Source organism: Phalacrocorax aristotelis, chromosome 1 (assembly GCF_949628215.1).
Source record: "Phalacrocorax aristotelis chromosome 1, bGulAri2.1, whole genome shotgun sequence".
Taxonomy (NCBI): Eukaryota; Metazoa; Chordata; class Aves; order Suliformes; family Phalacrocoracidae; genus Phalacrocorax; species Phalacrocorax aristotelis.
In genome coordinates, this window is record NC_134276.1 from 167,680,817 (window position 1) to 167,703,080 (window position 22,264).

At 42.7% G+C, this 22,264-nt stretch overlaps 2 protein-coding genes across 3 annotated transcripts; both read right to left on the reverse strand.

Moving 5' to 3' along the window:
• Positions 1-220: 220 nt before the first annotated feature.
• Positions 221-12,916, reverse strand: AMDHD1 (amidohydrolase domain containing 1). 2 transcript variants are annotated; one of them, XM_075080515.1, is made up of 9 exons: positions 12,649-12,910; positions 11,334-11,440; positions 10,261-10,325; positions 9,402-9,679; positions 5,093-5,318; positions 3,984-4,108; positions 1,519-1,612; positions 948-1,108; positions 221-483 (listed from the first exon to the last, which is right to left on the reverse strand). In XM_075080515.1, exons 1-9 carry the CDS (start codon positions 12,783-12,785, stop codon positions 369-371), a joined length of 1,308 nt encoding a protein of 435 aa, XP_074936616.1. In that variant the 5' UTR covers positions 12,786-12,910; the 3' UTR covers positions 221-368. The 2 variants fall into 2 exon arrangements, with proteins under 2 accessions (XP_074936616.1, XP_074936624.1); XM_075080523.1 differs by lacking the exon at positions 948-1,108 and having other exon boundaries at positions 12,649-12,916.
• Positions 12,917-20,478: 7,562 nt separating this feature from the next.
• SNRPF (small nuclear ribonucleoprotein polypeptide F) lies at positions 20,479-21,736 on the reverse strand. Its single transcript, XM_075080534.1, has 4 exons — positions 21,602-21,736; positions 21,357-21,482; positions 21,158-21,222; positions 20,479-20,595 (listed from the first exon to the last, which is right to left on the reverse strand). The coding sequence occupies exons 1-4, from the start codon at positions 21,602-21,604 to the stop codon at positions 20,529-20,531; spliced, it is 261 nt and encodes an 86-aa protein (XP_074936635.1). The 5' UTR covers positions 21,605-21,736; the 3' UTR covers positions 20,479-20,528.
• Positions 21,737-22,264: the final 528 nt, after the last annotated feature.

Genomic DNA, 22,264 nt, shown 5'->3' on the forward strand with positions numbered 1-22,264 from the left:
ATCACTCTTCCCAGTAAATCTTACCTGGATTCAAACTTCTTCATTTGTTGGTGTTTTTTTGTTTGTTTGGGGTTTTTTTCCCCAAGTATAATAATTTTATACATTAAAATTGTATAGGAAAACATTTTTTGAAACTGTCTTATCTGAAATAGACACAATTCAAAATTATTTTTCATGCGGTGGACAGAAGGACAACAGACATCAAGATGCACCAGATAGGTAATGCTTGCTAAAGTTTATTTGATTAAGAGGGCTGGTAAGGTGAGCAGGCAAGCAATTTACCAGTAAATGCAAATCTGATTTGTCTCTTGCTTTGAAATATTCCATGCTCATTTGATTATGGTAGCTTCCTAAATTACTGTCTTCTCTCAGTAACTGCTCATTGTCCCACACCTGTTGTTTTGATAGACAACTTTTCCTTTAACGATAACATAGTCGATCAACGCTTCATGTCCCCCAAACTGGTAAATCAAGTGCTCCCACCTAAAAAGACAACGAGATGTTTAAGAATATCCAGACTTCCATAAAAGCAGGTCACATACCAACTAGGTATGTGGTACCTGGCAATTACAAAAGATTTGCTTGAACCATCAGAAAACACTGTTCCATGTTTACATGTTGATCTCATGTTGCATGAATACAGTGAGTTAATGTACAAATTTACAAATCAGTGGAAATCCTTCCACAAATTAAACAGGTATTATCTTGAGATAATTAGTAATTAGCATTATTTGTAATATTAGCCCCAAAAGTTTTAGGCTTTATTCTCCACTGGAGTGATTAAGGTGAATGAAAGTAGGTCTAGAATGCTAGCAGTGTCCATTTTTTCAGATGAAAATAACTTCTAAAGCACAAAGAATTCACTAACCTCTCCACAATCCACAATATGGTGAAAACCAAAGTCCCTTATGCTAAACTGCACTTCAAATGACAATGGAAGAACAAACCTTGATGAATTTATGATAACGAGATCCCCCTGCTTGCCAGTCTCTATGGAGCCATGCGTGTCTGATTTTCCCAGAGCATAAGCTGCATTAATGGTGGCAGCTGCTAGTGCTTCATTCATTGACATCTTCATGTTTACACAGGCCAGATGCATCACCATAGGCTAGTAGGCAAGTTAAGTGGACAATGAGAGTTACCAGTAACACAAAAAAAGCTGTTCATGCCTCAAATCCCTAAGCACTCTCCTCCCTCCTTGTGCAATAGAAGGAGTTGTCCAGCATGATGCAAATCTTGCCAACTCCAAAATGAGAACTCTCAAAATCAGGAACTTTGAGAGGCTTTTTTATAAGCCTTTCAGTATATATGAAGAATAGAAGCCCTTCTGGTTTCAAGAATTTCTGGCAAAAACTAAGAACCCAAGTAAATAAGCATGAGCAATGCTCTAAGCTGGGCATACAGCTCTCTCTGCAAATACGAACACTGTTTTAAGTACGTGCACAAGATCTATACACAAGTTGTACTGGTAGGAGATTTCATAACTTTGTGGCGTCATAAGTATTAGGAGTAGCTTACCATCGAAAAACAGTACGCGTTAGGATTAAAGTCACTGCCAAGAGCAACTATAACTCCTTCTTCTAACATTTTTCTAGCTTGAGGTTGCTTCAGTCTAGTAGGAAAAAGACACTTGTCAGTACAATTCACTTAGCTATTACATGATGAATTACAAGAGCAGAAGTCATCACTCGGTTTGGCTACATTCATGCCTTCACTTACACTAATCCTTTTGGAGACAAAAGGCTAAATTCTCCTCTTGGCTCCCTATCTATCACCCTGTGTACAGCATAAATGGGAAGTATGAGCCACTGCTTTTGCAGTAACAGCATGTGGCAGCGGCCAGTACCAAGCATCAGGCTCCAGGCCACTGGAATTCTGGTATTTACCCAGACCTCAGCCACTTAAGGATTTACAAGGTGAAAATCTTCATTGCTCAAAAAAGTAATTTTCTAGTCCTTACGGCTTCAAAGGCAGGCTCCCAAATATGAGCAGTGGCATAAGCAATGCAATAGTCCCTTCCCAATTCTGTTGGCAATTCAAAATACTAAGTTGAGGCTGTGAATTTAATCTGTGCACATTATAGGATTTTCTCACTTAGCAACGTTAATGCAAAAGATGTCTTCAATAGCTTCAATATCTGGAATAGCCATTTCAAAATTGTTCAGCCACTGGGTTAATCTGGGTAGGTGTTTGCAAGGGTGGGCACTGGGAAATACACTCTCTAAGAAGTTTTAGCCATAGCTGCTGTAAAGCAAATAGCACCAAACATCGTGTCCAAACCAGCATAACAATAAAAATGAAACATTAGAGCGTCTGCTACTCAAAAAGTAGTTTTAAAAGCACTGCAGTTAACAGAAAAGAACAATAAATGACAGCTCAATGAAGTGCATACATTTGGTATAAGAAAACCCTCTCCCTATAGAAGCCTCTTAGCAGATTTATGAGGTAACACCACCTGCTCCTGCACAACATGATGCTCTGGGAGTTAACCATGTTTAAAAAGATTTGTCTGAAAAGCCTTTCCCCATCATCACATGCCCTTCCGGCCTTTGCCTCCCCTGCTGTGCTCTGCTCCCAGATGCCTTAGGAGTACTGCACACAACGGTTAGCAAAGTCTAACAGTCAAGCAATTCTCCAGCTGCTCTCTTTGGCCCACTTCTGGCCATCAGGGGAAGCCCTGGCCACAGCTGCTTTTCTTAAAACCAGGGGACAGTATAGGGGCAGGACCTCCCAAGGCCTGAGCTCTCATAAGTGGTACGGAAGACGCTGAGGGAGGCCAGCAAAGGATGTACTACATCACCTCACAGGAACTCCTCATACATTGCAGAGCTTTCGGTCCTCTAATACTCTTTTAACTAGTTATCTGTTATACCTCTTCTTCATTTTTAGTGTTTTACACTGGGAGGCCTATGTTCAGTAAATAGTGCACCAGACACTGGAACAAATGAGGCCTCGTTTCCTATGGCTCATTATTATCCCCCTCTTAGACTTATCTTGAGGTTATAAACTTCCCACCACATGGAATCTCTGGAGTAACACACGAGTTACAGCACAGCCTTTTCCAGAGGTGGCTGATTCTCTGTTGTCTCCTTTACCTCCCCACTCAGGGTCAGTCTGCAGAACCACATGTCCTCCCTGAGATCTGTATTGTGGCAGGGCATGTAGTTGCAATCAGCCAGTGGTTCAAAAGCACTTGTGCAGGATATGGACAGCTAACTACAAATAGAAACACAAGAACGAACATAGATGTGAACACAGGTGGCAATGGCACAAGCCTTGATGCCTCAGAAAGTGGGCTGCTGAAAATAAACCAAAATCAGCTCAAGGATCTTCTCTTCATAGGAGGGAAGGTATTATTGGGTCATGGTCCTCATCATCTAGTTGGCTTATTTTTGGCATTAGGGATAAGCAGGTGAGCCATCTATGCTTATCTGGAATATCTGCGTATGGAAAATAGTGTTCTTAAGGTGATTCTCCTCAGTGCTGCCTGGATAATATCAGATGAGATTTTAAAAATGCTACCCACAGCCTTCCAGCGCTTTAGATAAACAAAGGATTCATCTCCCTGCAAAACCTTCTGCAAGGGAGTAAACACATATATTGCAGATACTATTTGCCTGAAAAGAAGCCAATTCAGTTTTCAAAGGCTAAGTGGATTAAAGAAAACCCGTCTAGTTTTCTTCTTAAATGAATGCCTGATTATCACCTTAGCCTGTCATAAGGGTTAAATTCCAATGTTGACTGAACCACTCGAAATCCACTGTGAGACTTCTCAGAAGTAGGGTATTGCTTCATATTTGAGGATCTCCACCAAACCCAAGATGAATAGGCTCATTCAGCTCTTTGTGTTTGTGACTGTCTTCACTCATCCAGCCTGATCCTTAAGGCATAGATAAAAGCTTACATTTTTATATTAAAAGAACCTAAAGCCACAAATCTGGCTTTCCTGTTACACAAGTTTTCCTCCAGTCTAGTGGCCTCACCTTAGTATGTAGGCAGTTGTTGGCAAAAGGACAGCGGCACACTTAGCTCTTGCCATCGCCGTGATACCTTCATCACTAACTTCTTCCAGGTGGCTGATAGCCAGGGCTCCTAGTTCAGCTCCAAGCTATGCAAATTTTCAAGAAAATTACTCACCGTTCTCAATTAATTCAGTAAAGCAGTGTTGTTATCAAATGACTGGAGGAAACAATTCACTATTAATATAAAATTAACGAAAAGGAAAAAATAAATGCTTGGAAGAACAAGCAATACGCTGAGACAAAATATTTGCTAACTTACTGCAGGAAAAGTTGATCACAAAAAGGTATTAACTATCCACTGAGTGGAAGTGCGCCTTCAGTGGTGTTTTTAACAGCGTAACATGCGAACTATGGGACAGATATGGATAAAACCGTTATCCATTCCTGTTCACAAAGTATCCTGCAGAAAGGGTTGACAAAACCGACACTGGTTGCAAAACCAGCAGTGCAGCTGCTGCCTTCAATGGTAAAGCACCAAAAGGGCTTCTGTGATCAATCAAGTTTTTGGTTTTGGTTTGTTTGGGTTTTTTTTTAAACACAGCAGAGAATAACTTGAGCAGACTCCACAGGAAGGAAGCAATGTTTAAATGACGGTGAAACATGACCTCAGAATGACTTTTTTATAGAGGTATTTGGGAGCCTATTCTTGACTAAACCATCCCTCTGAGTGTGTTCACTGCATATCTGACTTGTTCCTGCTAACAGGACATTTAAGGAAAAATGATTTTTCAAGCTGCAAAGAAACCATGTTTTTGTCATTCTTGGGTTCATGGATATCCACCTTCTCCATCTGCATCCCATGTGGAAGATAAGCAAAGTCAATGTTTGATTAGGCAGTGCATGTTAGTCCCAGAGGTCAAGGCTTCCTCCCATGTCCTTAACTACAAAGCTGCACAAGGGCTGCGCTTTCTATCATCTGATAGAGACAGATGTTGATGAATGGTTTATTTTACAAAGTCTGAGAAAATAAAACCTTGGTTTTGAAAACTGCAATTCTTCCAAAGATTCAGCTCTCACAAAAGCAAAGCAAAAAGCAAAAATGGCTTAACAGAATGTTAAGAAAGACGTACCTCAGCAGATTTCATTGGATGGAGTTCGTCACCATGGAAGTTAATCTGTAACCCTATGTCTTTTCCAGCTTGAAGAATTCTCCTAGTAGAATCCAGATCAAAGACTCCCTTCTCACAGAACACATCGATATTGTTAACATGTATTTCACCACTTAGTTTGAGTTCTTTCAGTTTAGGGAGATGGTTATTGATAATGTCATCTGTTGCTTCAGTAGCTGTTTTCCCTCTAATGAAAGAAAATGTTACAGACCTATAAGAATAATATCCTTGAAGTCTGGCAAACATTTAAATTGTGTGTGCAGTTAGTGGATTACTTAGAAAATGATGCAAATTGAAATGACTCAGAAAACCTTCAGATTAAAAAATTTAAAGCTACTGTAATTCATGTACTCTCAAACACTAATTACTTTCCATTCAAAGAACAGTAGATTGTATTACTGGATGTTTTTATCAGGTTACCTTCTTGGATGCTAACCAGACATGGGAATTTTAAAACGAATTCTTCTGCTTTCCTATTCATATATTCTGACCTACTTATACTGTATTCTAAAATACAACTATTTAAAATATGTAAATGATTATTTAAATATTTAAATTATATTCATGCAGTATTTTAATGCAAGTATCAAAGCTCAAAGGGGACATGCAGCACAAGCCATTATTTTGAATTCACCTCTCCTCCTTTTATATCATTCAGAGTGATACCTAGATAACTCTTTCTAAATCAGAGGGGCCTCCCAAGGTTCAATTTGCCAAAGTCAAAAGCATTTATGAACCCCCTATTACACAAAGATAACCCAAGAGAGATCAGTAAATACCTCTGAAAGAGCAAACAATCCCAAAACCTGCAGTTCAGTTAATATTTTGCAATTTTAAGATCTAAAGATAAGTGACGTACTGCAGCTAAATGCCTGTGACATTTCAATCCTCATTTCAGGCACTGGAAAGCATGCACAGTCCAACATTATAGAAGTGCCACAGGCAGGCAAGTTGGGAGTTTTACAGTGGCAGTAAATTCAAGAAGCCAAATTCCACTGGGATTTATAAACAAGGTTCCGCAGTTATAAGGCAGAGCAGAACCCGGCTTATGGGCCTTCTTTTGTTCACCTCTCACTCAGTTGTTGGGTATGCTCAAGCTTTTACAATGCCAAGCTTCTCCCTTTTCTTTCACTCTGCAGCCTTTGGAGGGATTTGGATTGAAAGATTAGGACCAGAGCCAAGAAAAAACAAAGGGAAACATAACTTTTGATTTCATTTGGGGGGGACACACATAATGACCAAGAATTCAAAACTGCTGTTTTCTAATGCAAGAGACTTCTGCTCAGGAAATAACTTTGAAAATTTCTTCCTAAAGATGAAAAGGGCCCAGTGAAGCTTTGCCAATCAAAAAAAAAAAAAAAAAAAAAAAAAAATTAGAATCAGACATCCTCAAAATCATTAATTTGAGTCAAAATGATGACTGGAGAGATGACAGAGCAGCTATTTCTTTGCCCCTCTGCTGTGAGCTTTTTAGGTTCATTTCCTAAAGAACTGGAAGTTCTGAGGCTGGAAACATTTTTAAAAGTGATGGACAAGAACAAGGATCACTATAAACAGAGCAGGCTTATTTTTCTCTAGGATAGCTCAGACTAAAGTAGCCTGCACTGTTTGGCACATACTTCCGTAAGTACTGCCTACTACCAATGCGCTGTACCATTGTCCCACAGAATAACTGTTTCTAAGGACCTCTGGAGCTCATCTGATCCAACCCCTGGTGCAGAGCAAGGTCAATTTGAATCATGTGTCAATGGTGCCTTCTAGAAGCTGAAAATCAGCTTGAATTACTGTATACCTAGAAATCATGAACAGAAATACACAGCAAGTTCTGAACACTTGCTCCAGCTAATTTCCATGTGGGAAAAAGGAATAACCAGTGTTGGCAAGTCTGGAGGTAGGCTCCTCTTAAGACTCCAAATATTGAAGCTTAACCAGATGAGCCATGTATTGCAAGACTTGGTGAAATGGAAGAGCTGGCATCTTTATCAATTAAATGAACTTTCTGGTGATGCTTCTGCTGTAAGAGGCCAGACTTGCAACAGTAAATTAAGCCAAGTGTAAGAAGCAAGCAAGCAAATGGCTTAGCAAGAACTTAACAAAGGTCCTCAGCAGCAGCCCCGCAGGGGTCTAAGCAGCATTTTTCATAAGCAAGTATAATATTGCTCTCTTGTTTCACATTTAATAGAATTATTTTTAAATTGATTCAATGTTAGCAGATTGGCAGTAACAAATTTGCACAACTATGATCATTCCAAAATCATCAGAAAATTATTAGACTTTTAATGGCTATCTAGTCAGGAATTGCCATTAAGTACATAGCACAAAAAAGGGTATTACATTTTAAGACCTACATAAATCAAGAAGATTTAAATAAAAACAGTTAAATCAATCTTACTCTTTGGTTTGATGATTTACGCATAACTGAACTACACGGCAGTTTTATGGAATATAATGATGAAAGAAAATTGGCATGATCTTAAGTGACTTGGAAGATGTCTGTTTAACAGCTTCTAGAATCCACAAGATCATAATCTCATTTGCAAAAATAATACCAAGGAGCAATTCCCCGCCCCAAGCCTGCGGGCAACATGCTTCCCTTGCGATTCTCCACTGTTACGGAAGCTGCAGGGAACTCAGAGTTTAAAACTGGAGCTCAACAAAGTGGGATACTTCCTTCAGCATGTTACTGGCCTAGATGTTCAGGAGCCAGCCAAAGGCTGAGCACCATGGCTCTGAACACTGGGCCTTGGATGAGGGAAGAGCTACAGAATTCCTCCTGGTCAAAATAAAAACCTGAGGCAGAGACTAAGTTTGAAGGGCAGCAGAAAACTCAAGCAAAATACTCTAGACATGAACATATGAATGAAAAGCAAAGAGGATTTAAGAAGACCCAAACTGGAAAATACAAAAAATTCAGTATTTCCTTCAGGAGATTTCCTCAAGTCCCCAGCTACCTTTTCTCCTCACTTACAATATCCTCACTAACTATATTTTGTTATGCTTGATGTGCATCAATGGGGACGGAACTGTGCAGAGAGTGAGATGTTACACCTGTCATTCTAACACGTAAGGTTTGATATATTTGTAAAAACACTGGAATTTATTTCCTTAGTTTATAGAAATGCTTGAAATATTTTGGTGGAAAAGACTTTATCAGGATATTGGCTGAAATCCTCCTAAGGCTTTTTAGGGGAGGAGGAAAGGAAGGGCTAAGGAATATATATAGCTTGGGGTAAAACCTCAATTATATTTTACCATTAAGTCCTCCAAATTTCAGTAGAACTTCTTGAAAGAAATATTTGGTGGTTTTGGCAGATTTTAATTACTTTATTCTTAACCATCTTCTAGTTACTGAAGATGTTACAGGACTCCTTTTGAATAGTTACATTAGCAAAAGATAATTTGCCATCCTGCCTCAGATACACAATAATTAGATTGCAAATAATTTTTTTAGGTCATGTTTTCCTGAATGTCAAAAGAGGTATACTTTTTCTTGGAGTATGCTTGTTCTTTTAAATGAACATCTAGATATTGGCACACTATGCCTGTGATGCTAGGCCTGCCTCCATCTTCATGCCTTGTTCTGCAGCAACTTACCTCTTAGCCTGTTAAAATATACGTTTGAATATGTGTCACCTACACCTACCTAGATAAAACTCATTAATTCTTTCATACAATGAAATCTGGTAACCTGAAGATGTTATTTCCATCATGGAGAAAAAAATTACAAAGCGAGAAAGGCCTGTTATGGTGTATCTACTTGAGCCATCAAAACAGTTGTGATTAAGCACATTTACTTTAATCTTCTACTCATCTCATACCTATAAGATGTATGCAGTTCTTCATTGCATGGAAGCATAATAAAGCTTTGTTTACTGAGGTGTATAAGGATTCAACACAGTATTTTTTTTTTTGCTAGCTGGTCAAAATAAAAGCTCATGGAAGAGACTAAGCTCAATGGGTAGCAGCAAACCCAAGCAGAAGAACTTTCTGTACAGGAAACCCTGTAATCCACATTATGTTCAGTGTGAGCATCAGCTGGAGGCAGGAATTCTGTGCTAAGCTTATGTTGGCATTTAGTAGCCATTAAATAATGCTTCCCTGTCTTCCTTCAAATTAAAATTTAGGAGAGCCTTCTGTAAATACTGGGTATTGTTTCAAATATGTTGTATTTTAGGAGGCTGGGAAGAAGAAACCTTTCTGAAAATTACAGCCAATTTTCAACGCAAAGTAGTAATACTTAACAAGAGCAAGAAAAATCAAGTCATATTACTTTGGCACAGAATGAGCTCCACAGTACGTTGAAGAAATACCAATATCCATGGATTGCTTAGCGCGTTCGATCACCCTGAGCATTTTAAGCTCTGTTTCCAAGTTTAAACCATATCCACTCTTGCATTCAACCAACGTAGATCCTGCTCTGCGCATGCGTTCGAGTCGGTGTTTGAAAGTATTGAACAGCTCTTCTTCTGTGGCCTTCCGAGTGTGTTCCACAGTAAAATGTATTCCTCCCCCAGCCTGGTGGATCTCCATATAGGATGCACCTGCCAGCTTGGGGAAAAAAAGAGAAAACAAAACCCAAGGCCCCCATACAATTAGCTATTAAACATGCATTTTCTATCCAAGGGATTCTGGAAAGTGCCTTGAGGTCTCTCTGCAGTGAGAGAGAAGAAGAGGAGGGGAAAAAGGCCCTATTAATTCTTCCTCCCTCCCCCCTCCTCTTCTCTCTCCACTCCCCTTAAGTGAAGAAATGATGTAAGAAGCATCCTAAAGAGAATTACTCTGAAGATTTCCTTCCCTGAGCCCAAGGGGAAAACCCCTCTCTAGCTCAAAAATTCATTTATGTGGGAAAAATGAAAAACAAACAAACAAAGATTTAGATGGTAATAGAAGGCAGCACTCCTGTATTGCTTCACTTAATGCAAAAGCATATCAAGGCTAGCTGCAAAGGCTACAGCTACACTCCTCTCTCAGCCTACCAGTATTCAAAAATCATCTTTCCTCCCTCAGTGAGATTATCTGACAAAAATTATATCTTTCTCTACAAATTAAAGACAGGAGTCACTAGATAGAAATAGTTATACATTAAAAAAGAGGAAGAAAAATCCAGCTGTGTAATTTTATGTCATTACCTTCATTGCAAACTCATGAACCCTATCACCAGCCCACACTGGGTGTGTATGTGCATCTACCAGGCCTAAAGAAAACAAAGTAAATATACACTCAGGTTATTTCACTGGGTAAGAAATAAGCTTATGAACATGCAAGCAAATGAAAAGGATAGCAGAAGCTCTCCTGAAAAGCCTCTATTGGTTAGAGAAAAAGAAAAATCCAACCAGCCAAAAATCTAGGATTTTCTTCATAGGCTATTAATTTTCTTTCAAATTTTTTAGGCGTACTGGCTGACACCTTATGCAAAATGTCTCTAAGTAAATGCATAAGTTGCTCAGTTTCTCATGTTTTGATGACATTTTCAAACTGTGGAAGAAGTGATAAATTACAGACTTTGAAATAGTTCATTAGACTTTAAGCCTGTGCTCTTTAAAAACAGCAAAATGCTCAGGCTGGGCTTAGTACACTAGCACTTATTCTAGCAATAGTCCACTTACTCCAGCAGGAGCTTTTTCTACGAGCTGTGAAACCAACACTACTGAATGCCCAAGCCCACTGAAAATGAAACATAGGTCTAACAGCTTGTGTGTTAATACCACTTGCAAAGTGCAACATGCAATAGACTTGCCCAGGTTTATTTTTTTATCAAGTGAAATTGCAAAGTATGTGACTTAAAATCCCATGCTGCCCTTTTGCCTCCAACCAGCTCCAGGCAGGATGGAGAGACTGAGCTCCATGGCTGAATGGCTTACGGACAGAAAGTGTAGAGAAAATAGACGTGAATCTGAAAAGTCACTCAGTGGGCCAGCTATGTTCCCGTTGTGATCTATGATATGGAGGAACAGACATACGACAAACCAAGAGGAGACAGAGCTCCACCACAAAGCCCAAAAACCATCCCGAGTAATGCGATTTTCTCCTTGCCGCACTCCTGATGGGGAAGCTTTGATACTCTGCCCCTCAATACACGATATTATCAAACCAGTGCTCAATATAGAGGAAAAAGGATGGAGGAATGTTTAATACACATTTACTCTGTCTCTAAGCAAGTGCTGCCTTTCAGCATTGTATCATTATGAAAAAATACACCTACCTGGTAACACACACTTCCCGGAGCAGTCAATTATTCTTTCAAATGTTGCTCCTGAAAACTGATTGCGAATTACGTCTGCCTGGCCCACAGCCTTGATACAACCATCTCTGCAAACAACAGACAACGAACACAGAAAGCATGAGTCTGTTGAAGTCAAGTGCTCACTGACAGCTCCTGGAGCAACAACTCTCTGAAAGCAGGGGTAGGGGATCTTCAGCAGGACTGAAGAAGCATGCAGAAGGTGGCTTGCTAATCTTACAGATGCACAGAAAATGATGGGGTGATGCCATGCATTTAAGTTGTTTGCCATAACACTTGTCATATCCTCTCCTTAGATCCCTCAGGATGATACCGTGGTACTCTTCTGTTGTAATTTCTGCTAGACAACCATTATTTTTCTCTTGTGGATTGGCAAATATACAGCATTCCTCCAGCAAGTATCTGCAGGGCACTCTTCCTCTCACTGAAATTGAGCTGTCATGGCCAGCCTCCACTGCCTGAATCAGACCCTTGGTGCCCTCGGAAGACATAGGGATAAATCTCTTGGGACCTTATCTTCAGTTCAACAGCAATTTTCTCCCGGTGGAGCTCAAGGATGGTACTGGGAACCCCTACACTGCACTTGATGGATCCTCTCAGCCACGCATGGAGCTCCACATCACCTGCACGACAGCAGCTTCCCGGGGCACAAGCAGCACCTCTGTCCTTTAAGCCTTGTCTTTCTCCAGCTGTTTTCAAGCCACTGGAATAGTAACTGGGAGTCCTCACGGGTTCCTCACTGAAGGTACCCTCTACACTACACGGCTGAAGTGTTAAGAGGCAAATAGCAGTTAGAGCATTTAGAAATGGGAGAAATGTAATTATATACATTAATTATTAACTATAATTTCCTCAATTACACAAATCATTTCTAGGATTGCTATTAGATCCTGTCGGTTCACCTAGAAACAAAGCAGAAGCAGAAGAGGGTAATGGTTATGATCAACACCAGGCTAGAAGTTATTTTTACGAGGCTGGAAGAGCAAACATTATAAAGGAAGTTCTCAGGATACGGATTGAAATCATCAAAATTATGATGGCACATTCCAATACAGGCAGGTCACTGCAGTTCCACCGCCACTGGGCAGAGGCAACCACCACGCAGAGGCAACCACCGCACAGAGGCAACCACCATGCAGAGAGGTGGCCACCGGGCAGAGGTGGCCTGGCAGCCGGCGGCCAGGCTGTCGGGTGAGGGGCTGCTGGCAGCGTCCTGCTCCGGAGCAAGCCTCGCCGCCCCAGTCCCAGCCCCATCCCCGCGGCCGCCCGCACTCACAGCCCCACCACCAGGCTGGCGTCCCGCAGCACGGCCAGGCTGGCAGCGCCCTCCCGCAGCAGGTACTCCTCGCCCCGGCCGCAGACCAGCACCAGCTGCTGGGCGCTCTCCAGCAGCAGCCGGTGCCGGCCCGCCATGGCGGCGAGCAGCGCGGGAAATGGCGGCCGGCGCGGGGGGCGGCTGCCGCTCGGCTCAAAGTCCCCCGGGCCGGCGAGGGAGAGGCCGTCTCCTGCCCCGCCGGCCTGCCCCTGTCTCGGGCCGGCCCTGCGCCTGGCCCTGAGCCTGGCCCTGACCCTCAGCCCGCCTGGGTTGGCCTTTGCTAACCAACCTCCCAACAAGAGGGTGGACACACGGAGGTGAGAAGCAAAGAGGGATGATTCCTCCGGGACGCGGGTGAGGCAGGTGGCAGTGGCCATCCTCACCCATGCCACATTCGGCACTTGACAGGAATGTGGGCTGCTTTAAGAGTGAATTTGGCAGCAGCCTGCTGCCAAATGGTGTTGTTGCTGTGGTCCAGGGCAACGTGGCAATATCTGTACATCGTCCTGGTTTATGATAAGCTCCGAAGCATGGGTTTTGCCAGCTGGGGATTCCCAGAGCCCTCTGCCCACACTGCACCACCTGGAGATTTCTCTTTGCCAAGAAAACAGGAGCTTCTGAATTGGGAGCAGTTGTCTGCCTGTGCGCCACCTCCCCGCCATCGATCACCTCGCCATCCGTCACCTCACCAATGTCCATCACTCTGCCAGCATCCCTGCACCAGCCCCGAGGGACAATAGCACCTCTCACCTCACCAGATATTCAGGCAGACATTAATTTATCCAGGCAGATATTAATTTATCCAATTCCAGTATCAAAAGGTTTGTGCGATTCTGCTGCCCCCTACAGAATTAGGGATGGGAGAGTTGGGGAGCAAATCTTTACTCTCCGTGGATATTTTTCATTTTCTTCTCTTTTCAAACATTCATAGCATGTGTAGGGCTCCAGCAGTTCCCAGATGGAAAATTGAGTGTTTTTCTAAATAAGGGGTCCCTCAGACACCTTTCTGGAGGTGGTAATCTTCTTTAGACACCTTCTTTTCTTTTAGTAAGAAGATCGATTGAAAATGCTTGTAACACACCTATGTGCATATACATATTCCTGTACAGCAGAAACAGATGGATATGTTCGCTCTTTGAATGAGCCTTTCTGCTCAAGTCTTGTTTTCAAATGAGGCCAGGTATGCAGCTAAAACACAGTATTTTGCATTTCTTAACAAACCTGAAAAGTGAGTAAAACTATGATAGCGTCAAGTGTTATCTTGTGACGCTACTCCACTGCACCACAATATAATCTTCATCTTCCTCCTAAACATTCTTTCTCACTAGGTGTGCAGAAGATTGATAGGAGAGGTGGTAGGTTGTGCTTTACTGCTTCCAGGAGTTCCTGCTGCTGACTTTGGCTTTCCCCGGCAGTATCACAGTATGTTTAAAAGCAGAAATTAAAGAGGAACCTTGCAACAGAGTCATAGCAAGGGCAGGACACTCCATTGGGGGGGTATGCTTAAGCAGCAGTGGTGGGATGAGAGCTTGTGTGTCAGGAATGAAATGCAGCATGCAGTGGCAGAGCCCAGCACTCAGCGGATCAGTCCTGCCCGTACTACAGCAGCAGGGAGAAGATGATTCAGCTAGATCAGAAGGGAGCACCTCCCCACCCACACGCATCTCACTTCTCTGTATGTGGTGGGGTGGCGGGCAAATAAAGAGATCTAGAATGGGGACTGGACAGCTTCACTCCAGCGCTGTCTTATGGCAGTGTAAGTACTGCAAAATCATCTTCCTCATAGTCACAAATACTTTAGGGTATATATTCAATGACCTGCTTTTTCTGCCCTTGAGAGGACCATCAGTGAACATGAAATTCCCACCCATATTTGCACATCCCCATGTTTAACTGGATGCCTGGCCATCTGGTGCTTCTGTGAGCCAGGGCTAGAAGTTAAACAAAAACTGGGCTGAATGCTTCTTACATTTATGTTTCTCACATCTACACATTTTTTTGCCTTTCAGCAATTCCAGAGAGAATTTTGACAAGCAAAGGTGACATCTGCAGCTGTATTTCTGGTGATCCAGTCTCAGACTCCAGCCACTCATAACATTAGTTTTGATAAAGGAGGGGGAAAAGGAAAGATCAGTTCTGTGTAAAGCTTTACAGCTGCGAGAGGTGTGTTGTTATACTCTAAAAGACAAAATTCAGTTCTGCACAGTAGGCTTTTCCAAGATCTAAGGGCAGATCCTGATTTAAATCCTTAGAATAGGTGAAGATTTTGTGCTTACTAAGATAGGAGTGTATTTCATTCTCAGACTTATGTTCTGCTTGCAGAAAAGTTACAGCTGTGCTTGTGTATTTGTATATGCCCTGGTTCTTGTCTGTTGAAGGATTTTCTCTTTAATTGTAAAGGTAAAGGTTGATCCATTGCAAAGTCAGTGGTTTCTGACATGCTATGCCCGATGTATTTTTAAAAGTACTGCCCAGAAAGGTAGATGCAGGAGTGGTTTCTTGCTTGCATCCTCAGAATATTCTTGAGTTTAATACAAAAAGTACAGGTTCTAACAGTTGTGCTGTATTTTTAAAATTTTTAAAATGTTGTCAGAATTCATTGGATGTAAACAGAGGATGGTAGGACACCAGAGGAACCCTGCCTAAATTCCTTTAACTTAGAGCCTTTAAATCACAACCTTAATGTTCCAGTGAAAGTGCTTTAATTTTAAAATGTGCTATCTTCAATAGTTTCCACTAATAATTTATTTTCCCACAAAATTGTATAGGTGTTGATAAAAGCAATCAAAAGAAGATAACTCCTTCCACAGTAAAAGATGGAAAGCCAGTTCTTTACAGAGCCAGTGGATTTTTGCCTGCTGAAAAGATATGTGTTCCTAAAACAGCTTGAAAGATAATATCGTGTGGTCATTTTACCTTTATTATTATTATTGGCTGTCTTAAGTTCCTTGAGTTTGCCAGTTTGGGTTGGAAAATAACTCATTTCACCAAAAAATCAAATTAAGTAAGGTAGGAGAAAGAAAAAAACAGTAAAAGTAAAGTTAAGTTAAAAAGTCAATTGAATATCAGGTTATTGATTTAAGAGATTTCATCTCTTCTTGCTGGTGCTTTGTGTAAGCATATGACACATTTGTTCCTCAAGTAACATCTTTTCAAATACACTGCCAGAGTTACTTTAGAATTTTTATTCTTGTAAACAACATGTAATTAAATACAGAAGGCCCAAGGTTGGATATGGCTCTTAGTCCAAATAGTGGCTAAATTTTCCTTAAATTTGTGTGTTAGGGCTTTTCATCTGCTAAACAGACCTTTGCAATAGTACACATAGCATGATAAAATGTCCTTAAAGGAGCATATTGTGCATGTCTTAAGAAAAAAAATTGTTATTGAAATTTACAGAATTGGTATTTCCCTGCTTACAAAAGCAGCTGAGGTTACTGGACTCTCAGGATCAAACACAGAAATAGCATCACATGGATGAAACTGACTTTCAGATGTGGAACTGACCCAGACTAAGCTGCAAATTCATTATGTACTCTTGGCTTCCTTCATATCAGACCGAGTTTTACATCACATTTACAAATATATATTGCACAGCTTTGCAAAAGTAAAAATTAAGTAATTCTGCATTTTCTTTTTCCTATTTAGAAAAACTTTGCATCTCTCAAACCATAGCGACATTGCATTTGCTCAGACAAGCTTTCTGAATCCTCCCTCTGCTCCCAGGTTGTCTCAGTAACTGCTTTGGCTAAGTTCATCACTCCGTAGTGATGGGGGGACCTTTGGGCATCTGCCCCAGGGCACATAATTTGCAGGAATGGTTCTCTCTGAGCATAGTGTAACCTTTCTGACCTATATGTCTAGGTTTCCTTTTCACAAAAACTACAGCGAAGGGGAAAAGGAGAGCTTGTGTGCACCTGTGTCCTGTCAGGAGTGAGGATGTGGGCACATCCAGGCATAGGAACTGGTATCATTCCAGCATCCAGCCTTATGGCCAAATGTCATCATTCTTTGCAGTGATCTGTGCCAGACAGAATTAGAGTTTGCAGCATTTGGTCTCTTAGCAACAATAAGAATTTAGGGTCTTCTCAGCTAGGTTGTATACTCTTTTTTTGGCTACTCCTGGGAATCCGAAGGTTTCCAAGTCAAAAATAAACAGCAAACTACCTGTACTTAAATGAGTAACACAAAAAATAATCTCAAAACTATGTGTTGTCTGTCTTGTGTCTTGCTAGATATCTTTATGGGCTTTTTTTGGCTACATAATTTCTTACCTTATTTAGTAAGTAGTCTTGCACGGTATAATCTTTTGCTGATGAAACACCCTACTACTTCCTCTGATTTCTTCTATCCTATAAACGATTTGAACAACTTAAACACATGAAAGCATTTTATTTTTAGTTACTTTTCATACCTTATATTTCAAAAGTAAAATCACAAGCCCTTTTATTTGTATTTTTAATACACACATAAGGGAATATTTGCAATTCTTCTGCCTTTTGGATGTGATCCAGAAGAACAGAAAAGTCTGTTTGTGTTCATGACACTTACTCCGTACCAGCTAAGGACCGGCTCCAATTACATTGATGTATCCAGGGCACCTGACCTTCTTCTGCACTGCAATTCTTTCACACCATTTAGGACCAAAATCTGAATTCAGCACACGTGTAAGTCTTTGTCTAACTGTTCCTGCATGGGTTCTCCCATTGAAATGAATGGAACACTTCACAGGGGCAAAGATAAACACCTGCACGCATCTTTGCAGCGTGTGGGCACAAGAACTAAGATTGGTTACGAAGTTATATGGCAACATATTACTTAGGCGCTGTGTTTGACACCTGGTGCTCTTCAAAAATAAAAGCGTCTTTCTGAGTTTGAAGTCTAATGGATGTACCTCTCAAAAACCCTGTAGATGCATAACAAAAAACCTGAAAAGAATTTGTAGGTACGTGAAAGAAGCACACTTTCACTGAGAACGAAAATTCAAGACTCTAAAGCAGGTGATCTCACCCTTTGAACAAGGGAGACAGCTTATGGGAGAAAAATACATTTGTTTTCTTAATTCTGACTGAGCCCTTGGTTTTGCAAAATATGAGTCCACTCGTCCTTCCTTTTGTGTTATTCATCTTTGCATAGATTTTTGTAGAATTTTTACCCTTTTCATCCAGATATGGGTTTGAAGGCAAAGGTCTTTGTTTAGAATGCTGTCCCTCCACAAAAAGCTGATTTTAACAGGCCTTTAGAAACACAGCAGTCCGCACAGATTTCTTTCTTTCCACAGTTTGTCCTTCCGGGGCTAGTGAAAAAAAAAATTGGTACTGTATCCACCTTTAAATGACTGCTAGGCTTTGTGACAAACTATCATTTTTCTTCCTATCTGTAGACCACAGCTACTACAGCCTGCTACTAAAGAAACATAGAATTTTAGCATGAAAACAAATTAATAAAAGCCAGAGCACTTGCAGGGTTCTGCCACATTTGGCGACCAGGTGGCAGAGCTGAGATCTATGTGCAGTGACTTCCGTGGGGTCATTTACTGGTAAATAACCAGCACTAGCTGAGTTTTTGTGGAAGTAGGCTCATAGCTGACTCATCTGAGACTTTCACTTTAAATAGCTCAGAACACCAATGGTTTTCTATAGGTTACAAATAATAGTGTTTAGCCTGAAAGATAAACTCATTTGCGAATATGCTGAGGTATGAGATCGAGCTTATCGATGTTATTCATGTTGATACCTGATTTCAGAAGACTCTGCATTGAACTGCCGGTCACAATGCACAGAGTGGGGCTGGTGCTGAGCTCCCCACAGTGCCTCCAGGACACAGGTGGCAGGACCCCAGCCACCCTCCACTTCAAGTGGTTTACTGAAAGCTCATACCCAATGCTTTGTGGAGGCCTTTAAACCCAAGATGGGAAGCTGGCCGTAACACTGGTTTTAGTCCCTAATTAGCTTTCCATCACATAGCTCTTCTCCTTAGGCAAACCAAGTAAGCTAATGGCACAACCTGCGGCACGTGGAATGTTTCTGTAAAACCTCTTTTCCATATCATCTCAGGCTTCACTGCAATATGCCCGTGCAAGTCCTGTCAGGGAAGTGGCTGGAGTCTTCAAAGAGCAGAAAAGGGTTCCTTCCTCTCCCTTTTCCACCCTGTGACCGTGTCTAAGGAAGGCCAGGGCCACAAGAGAGAACCAAAGGAACTTTTATCTTTTGTGAAGCTCTGCTGTTGACATCACAGATGGATGAAGGAGGAATTGTTTTCCCCAAGTGCAAAAGCAGGATAATACTTCTGTATTTCACAGCAGCATTACAGTAAGCAATCACTGATGAGAGCAAGGCCAAAGTAATACCATGGTTGTCATTTACATTCACGGAGTGTACCCCTAGCTGTCTGGGCTCTGGTTTGCAGAGGGCCTCTCCAAACCGCTTCTTACAGGGAGCAATTCTCAGCTCTATCACAGCCTCAAACAGGGAGCCTCAGACTGGCAGCACTGGCAAAGGAACAGCCTTTCATTAAGCAATGCTGACAGGTAGGGGAGATTCAATTGCCCTCAGTGTTTATCCCTGACATTTGAAAACATAGTCATTGTGTTCCTGCCAAAACTTTAACATTCTGGTAATAAAGACTTTCTTTTTATGACAGAGGCTGGGAAAGCACACTCCCGTCTTGCAGTGTGCTATCTCTGTTAATGCCATTAAAGTCTATGGGCCTTTATGACTGCCAAGAGGCTTTTGTTTGTGTGGATATTAGCTACAAAGTCAGTACAAATTCATCCTTCCTTAACAACAATTGTACAGCCACACTTCAAACTTTGTGACTCAAAGCAATAGGATATTTCTCAGAGACACTGGGATATTATGGATCTCCACATCTCACCTGCAGTGAAGACTTCACAGCTATATCCAAATAGTTTATAAACAGGTTTAAAGACCAAGTGTATTTAAGTATTTAACTACATACATACTATAAACTACATAGACTGCCATATCTTCCCATCTGAAACACAGGAAAATAACTGGTATTTTGTTCACAGCCTGAAGCCATTAGAACAGAGGTGACAGCTAACAATTTGCTCCTGCAAACACTCAAGGTGACAGTTTTTCACTTAGCGGTGAAACTCAGTTTCTACCAAAACAAGGCTACAAAGCATCCTCTGCGTCCTCTTAATTAACCAATGCAGAGCTGAAGGAATCATTACCAAATCATCAGTAACCTGCAGTAGGCACATCAGGGTATTTCTGGAAAGATTTCCGTTGCTCATTCTACAGCCTCTATTATCATCATCACCAAAAAGGACATCCCTGCAGCTCCTTCGATCTACTTGGTGAGTCAGCTTAGCCTGATAGTAGGAGAAAGTCACATATACATGATGGAAAGTTCTTTACCTTCTATATGCTAGTCTGCATTCAGTATGACTACCTGACAGCTGAGTACTGACACTCATGCTAAACTGAGCTGAGACATGAATTAGCCATCTGTTTTCTTTTGGAGTACCCAAGTTTGAAGATTTAATTTATTCCAGAAATCATTTAAATTCAGCTATTTCCCTTGACAGTAATTGCATTTGTTGACACTTGTAATACTTAAGAGTTGGGGGGTGGGTGGGGAGGTGCGTTTGCTTGTTTTTAAAGATTCACTTTTCATCCAGTATTTTCAGTTTCAGAATGAAATAATTGCCTATTCCTCCAGTGTTAGATTTTTGGACACTAATAAAAGATTGGAGACCTTTTTAAAAGTTAACTTTCCCCATATTAAAATACGATGGAAAAAAGTAAACACAGTATTACAAAATTATGGAAAAACAAAAAAAAGAAAAGTTTATTTCCAGGTATACAAAACACCTATTCTCTCATTTCTCCATCTTCTTCCTCTTCTTCCACTCCTCTGATGTACAAAACATTATTGCACCTGTAAACAGAAACAAAGAGTTCCCTTAACTGTAAGCATTTTAATTCTTCGCCCCTTATGTACACTGCTTTAAATATTTGCTTGCTTGAGCATCATCTGGCAACAGCCAAATTCCACATAACAAATTGCTACTGTCAACCTTGTACAGAGTTCGTAAGAACTGCAAAACCCCCGAGTTCATAAAAGCAGTGACTGTCTGACGATGCTCTACAAGAAGTCTTTACTCTTGGGTCAACGGTTGTGGTAATGTACAAACACCCAAGCATGCAAAGTGTTTTCAGCAGCAATACTACTAATGCCAAGGGAATAATGGATCTACAATAATCTGGAAACCTAAGGTATTTAGTTACGTGGAATAGGGATTGTAAATACTGATCTACAAATATTTCAAAATTAATTTTCCCTCCCTTCAGAAGGGACCTCATAGCCTTCCCACAGGAGTCATATTAACATTTAGCATCTTGGTTAGCAAAAAAATACTGCACCTAGCAATGCAAATTTTAACACAAACGATAAGAAGATTTAAAGAAGCCCTGCCTCTGCCATTAGGTGCCCCAATTACCTTATCAAAACTTCGCCCAGGTGTCCAGACAGCGCGCCGTCTATGTACTCCTCTGTGTTGGCAAGCTTGGAGAGAAAACCAGCAAAACTCAGAACGATGGTAACGGGCGGCGCCGGTCCCTCCGCCCCGCCCCACTTTGTGTCTTGTCCTCCCCCGCCCCGGGGCCGAGGCCCGGCGCCACCCCCGCCCCGCCGCTCACCTGCATGTTCATGTAGCCGTCGACGGAGACGAGGTAGCCCTTGTACTCCATCCCCCACTTCAGCTTCACCATCACGGGCTTCCCCGTCAGCCCGTTCAGGAAAGGCTTGGGGTTGAGGGGCAGGCTCTGCCGGGGAGAACAGCCCGTCACGTACCTCCCTCCGGACCCGGGACCGCTACCGGGACCGCTACCGGGACCGCTACCGGCCGCAGCTCCCGCCCCCGACCCCCCCCCGACCCCCTCACCATGGCAGCGCGACGCGCGGCGGCGGCCCGGGAAGCGCAGGCCCACGCGGGAACCCCTCGTGCGCGCCGCGGGACGAGAAAGAATGGGAGGCAGCGCCGCTTCGGCTTCCACTTCCGGGGGCGCCGCCAGCACCCCTGACCCCTCACCTTTACGGAGACGCGCTTTCAATAGGCTGAGGCGCCCCCACGCGCGAAGGAAAAGCGAGGTTGCCCATTGGCTCGGCGTCGCCGCCTGTCTATCTCATTGGCCAGGTTGGCTGCCCACCCCCTTCCCCAACCAATCGCTGGGGGCGACGCTGGCGGGCTCGGGGGGCCGCCGTCCCGGGGCGGGGCCGCCGTCCCGGGGCGGGGCCGCCGTCCCGGGGCGGGGCCGCCGTCCCGGGGCGGGGCCGCCGTCCCGGGGCGGGGCCGCCGTCCCGGGGCGGGGCCGCCGTCCCGGGGCGGGGCCGCCGTCCCGGGGCGGGGCGGGACACCCAGGTGCTGAGCAACCGAGTGTATGTGTCAGTCAGTCCGTCCGTCCCGGCGGGCTGCTGCTGGCTTCTCACGAACCCCGAGGCCCTCGGTAGCGGTTAGCGCGCCCGCGGGCCCGTCCCTGCCCGTACAGGTGTACCTCCGCGGGGCGGCAGTGCTTCACTGGCAGGGCGGCTGCGGCGCGTAACGGCA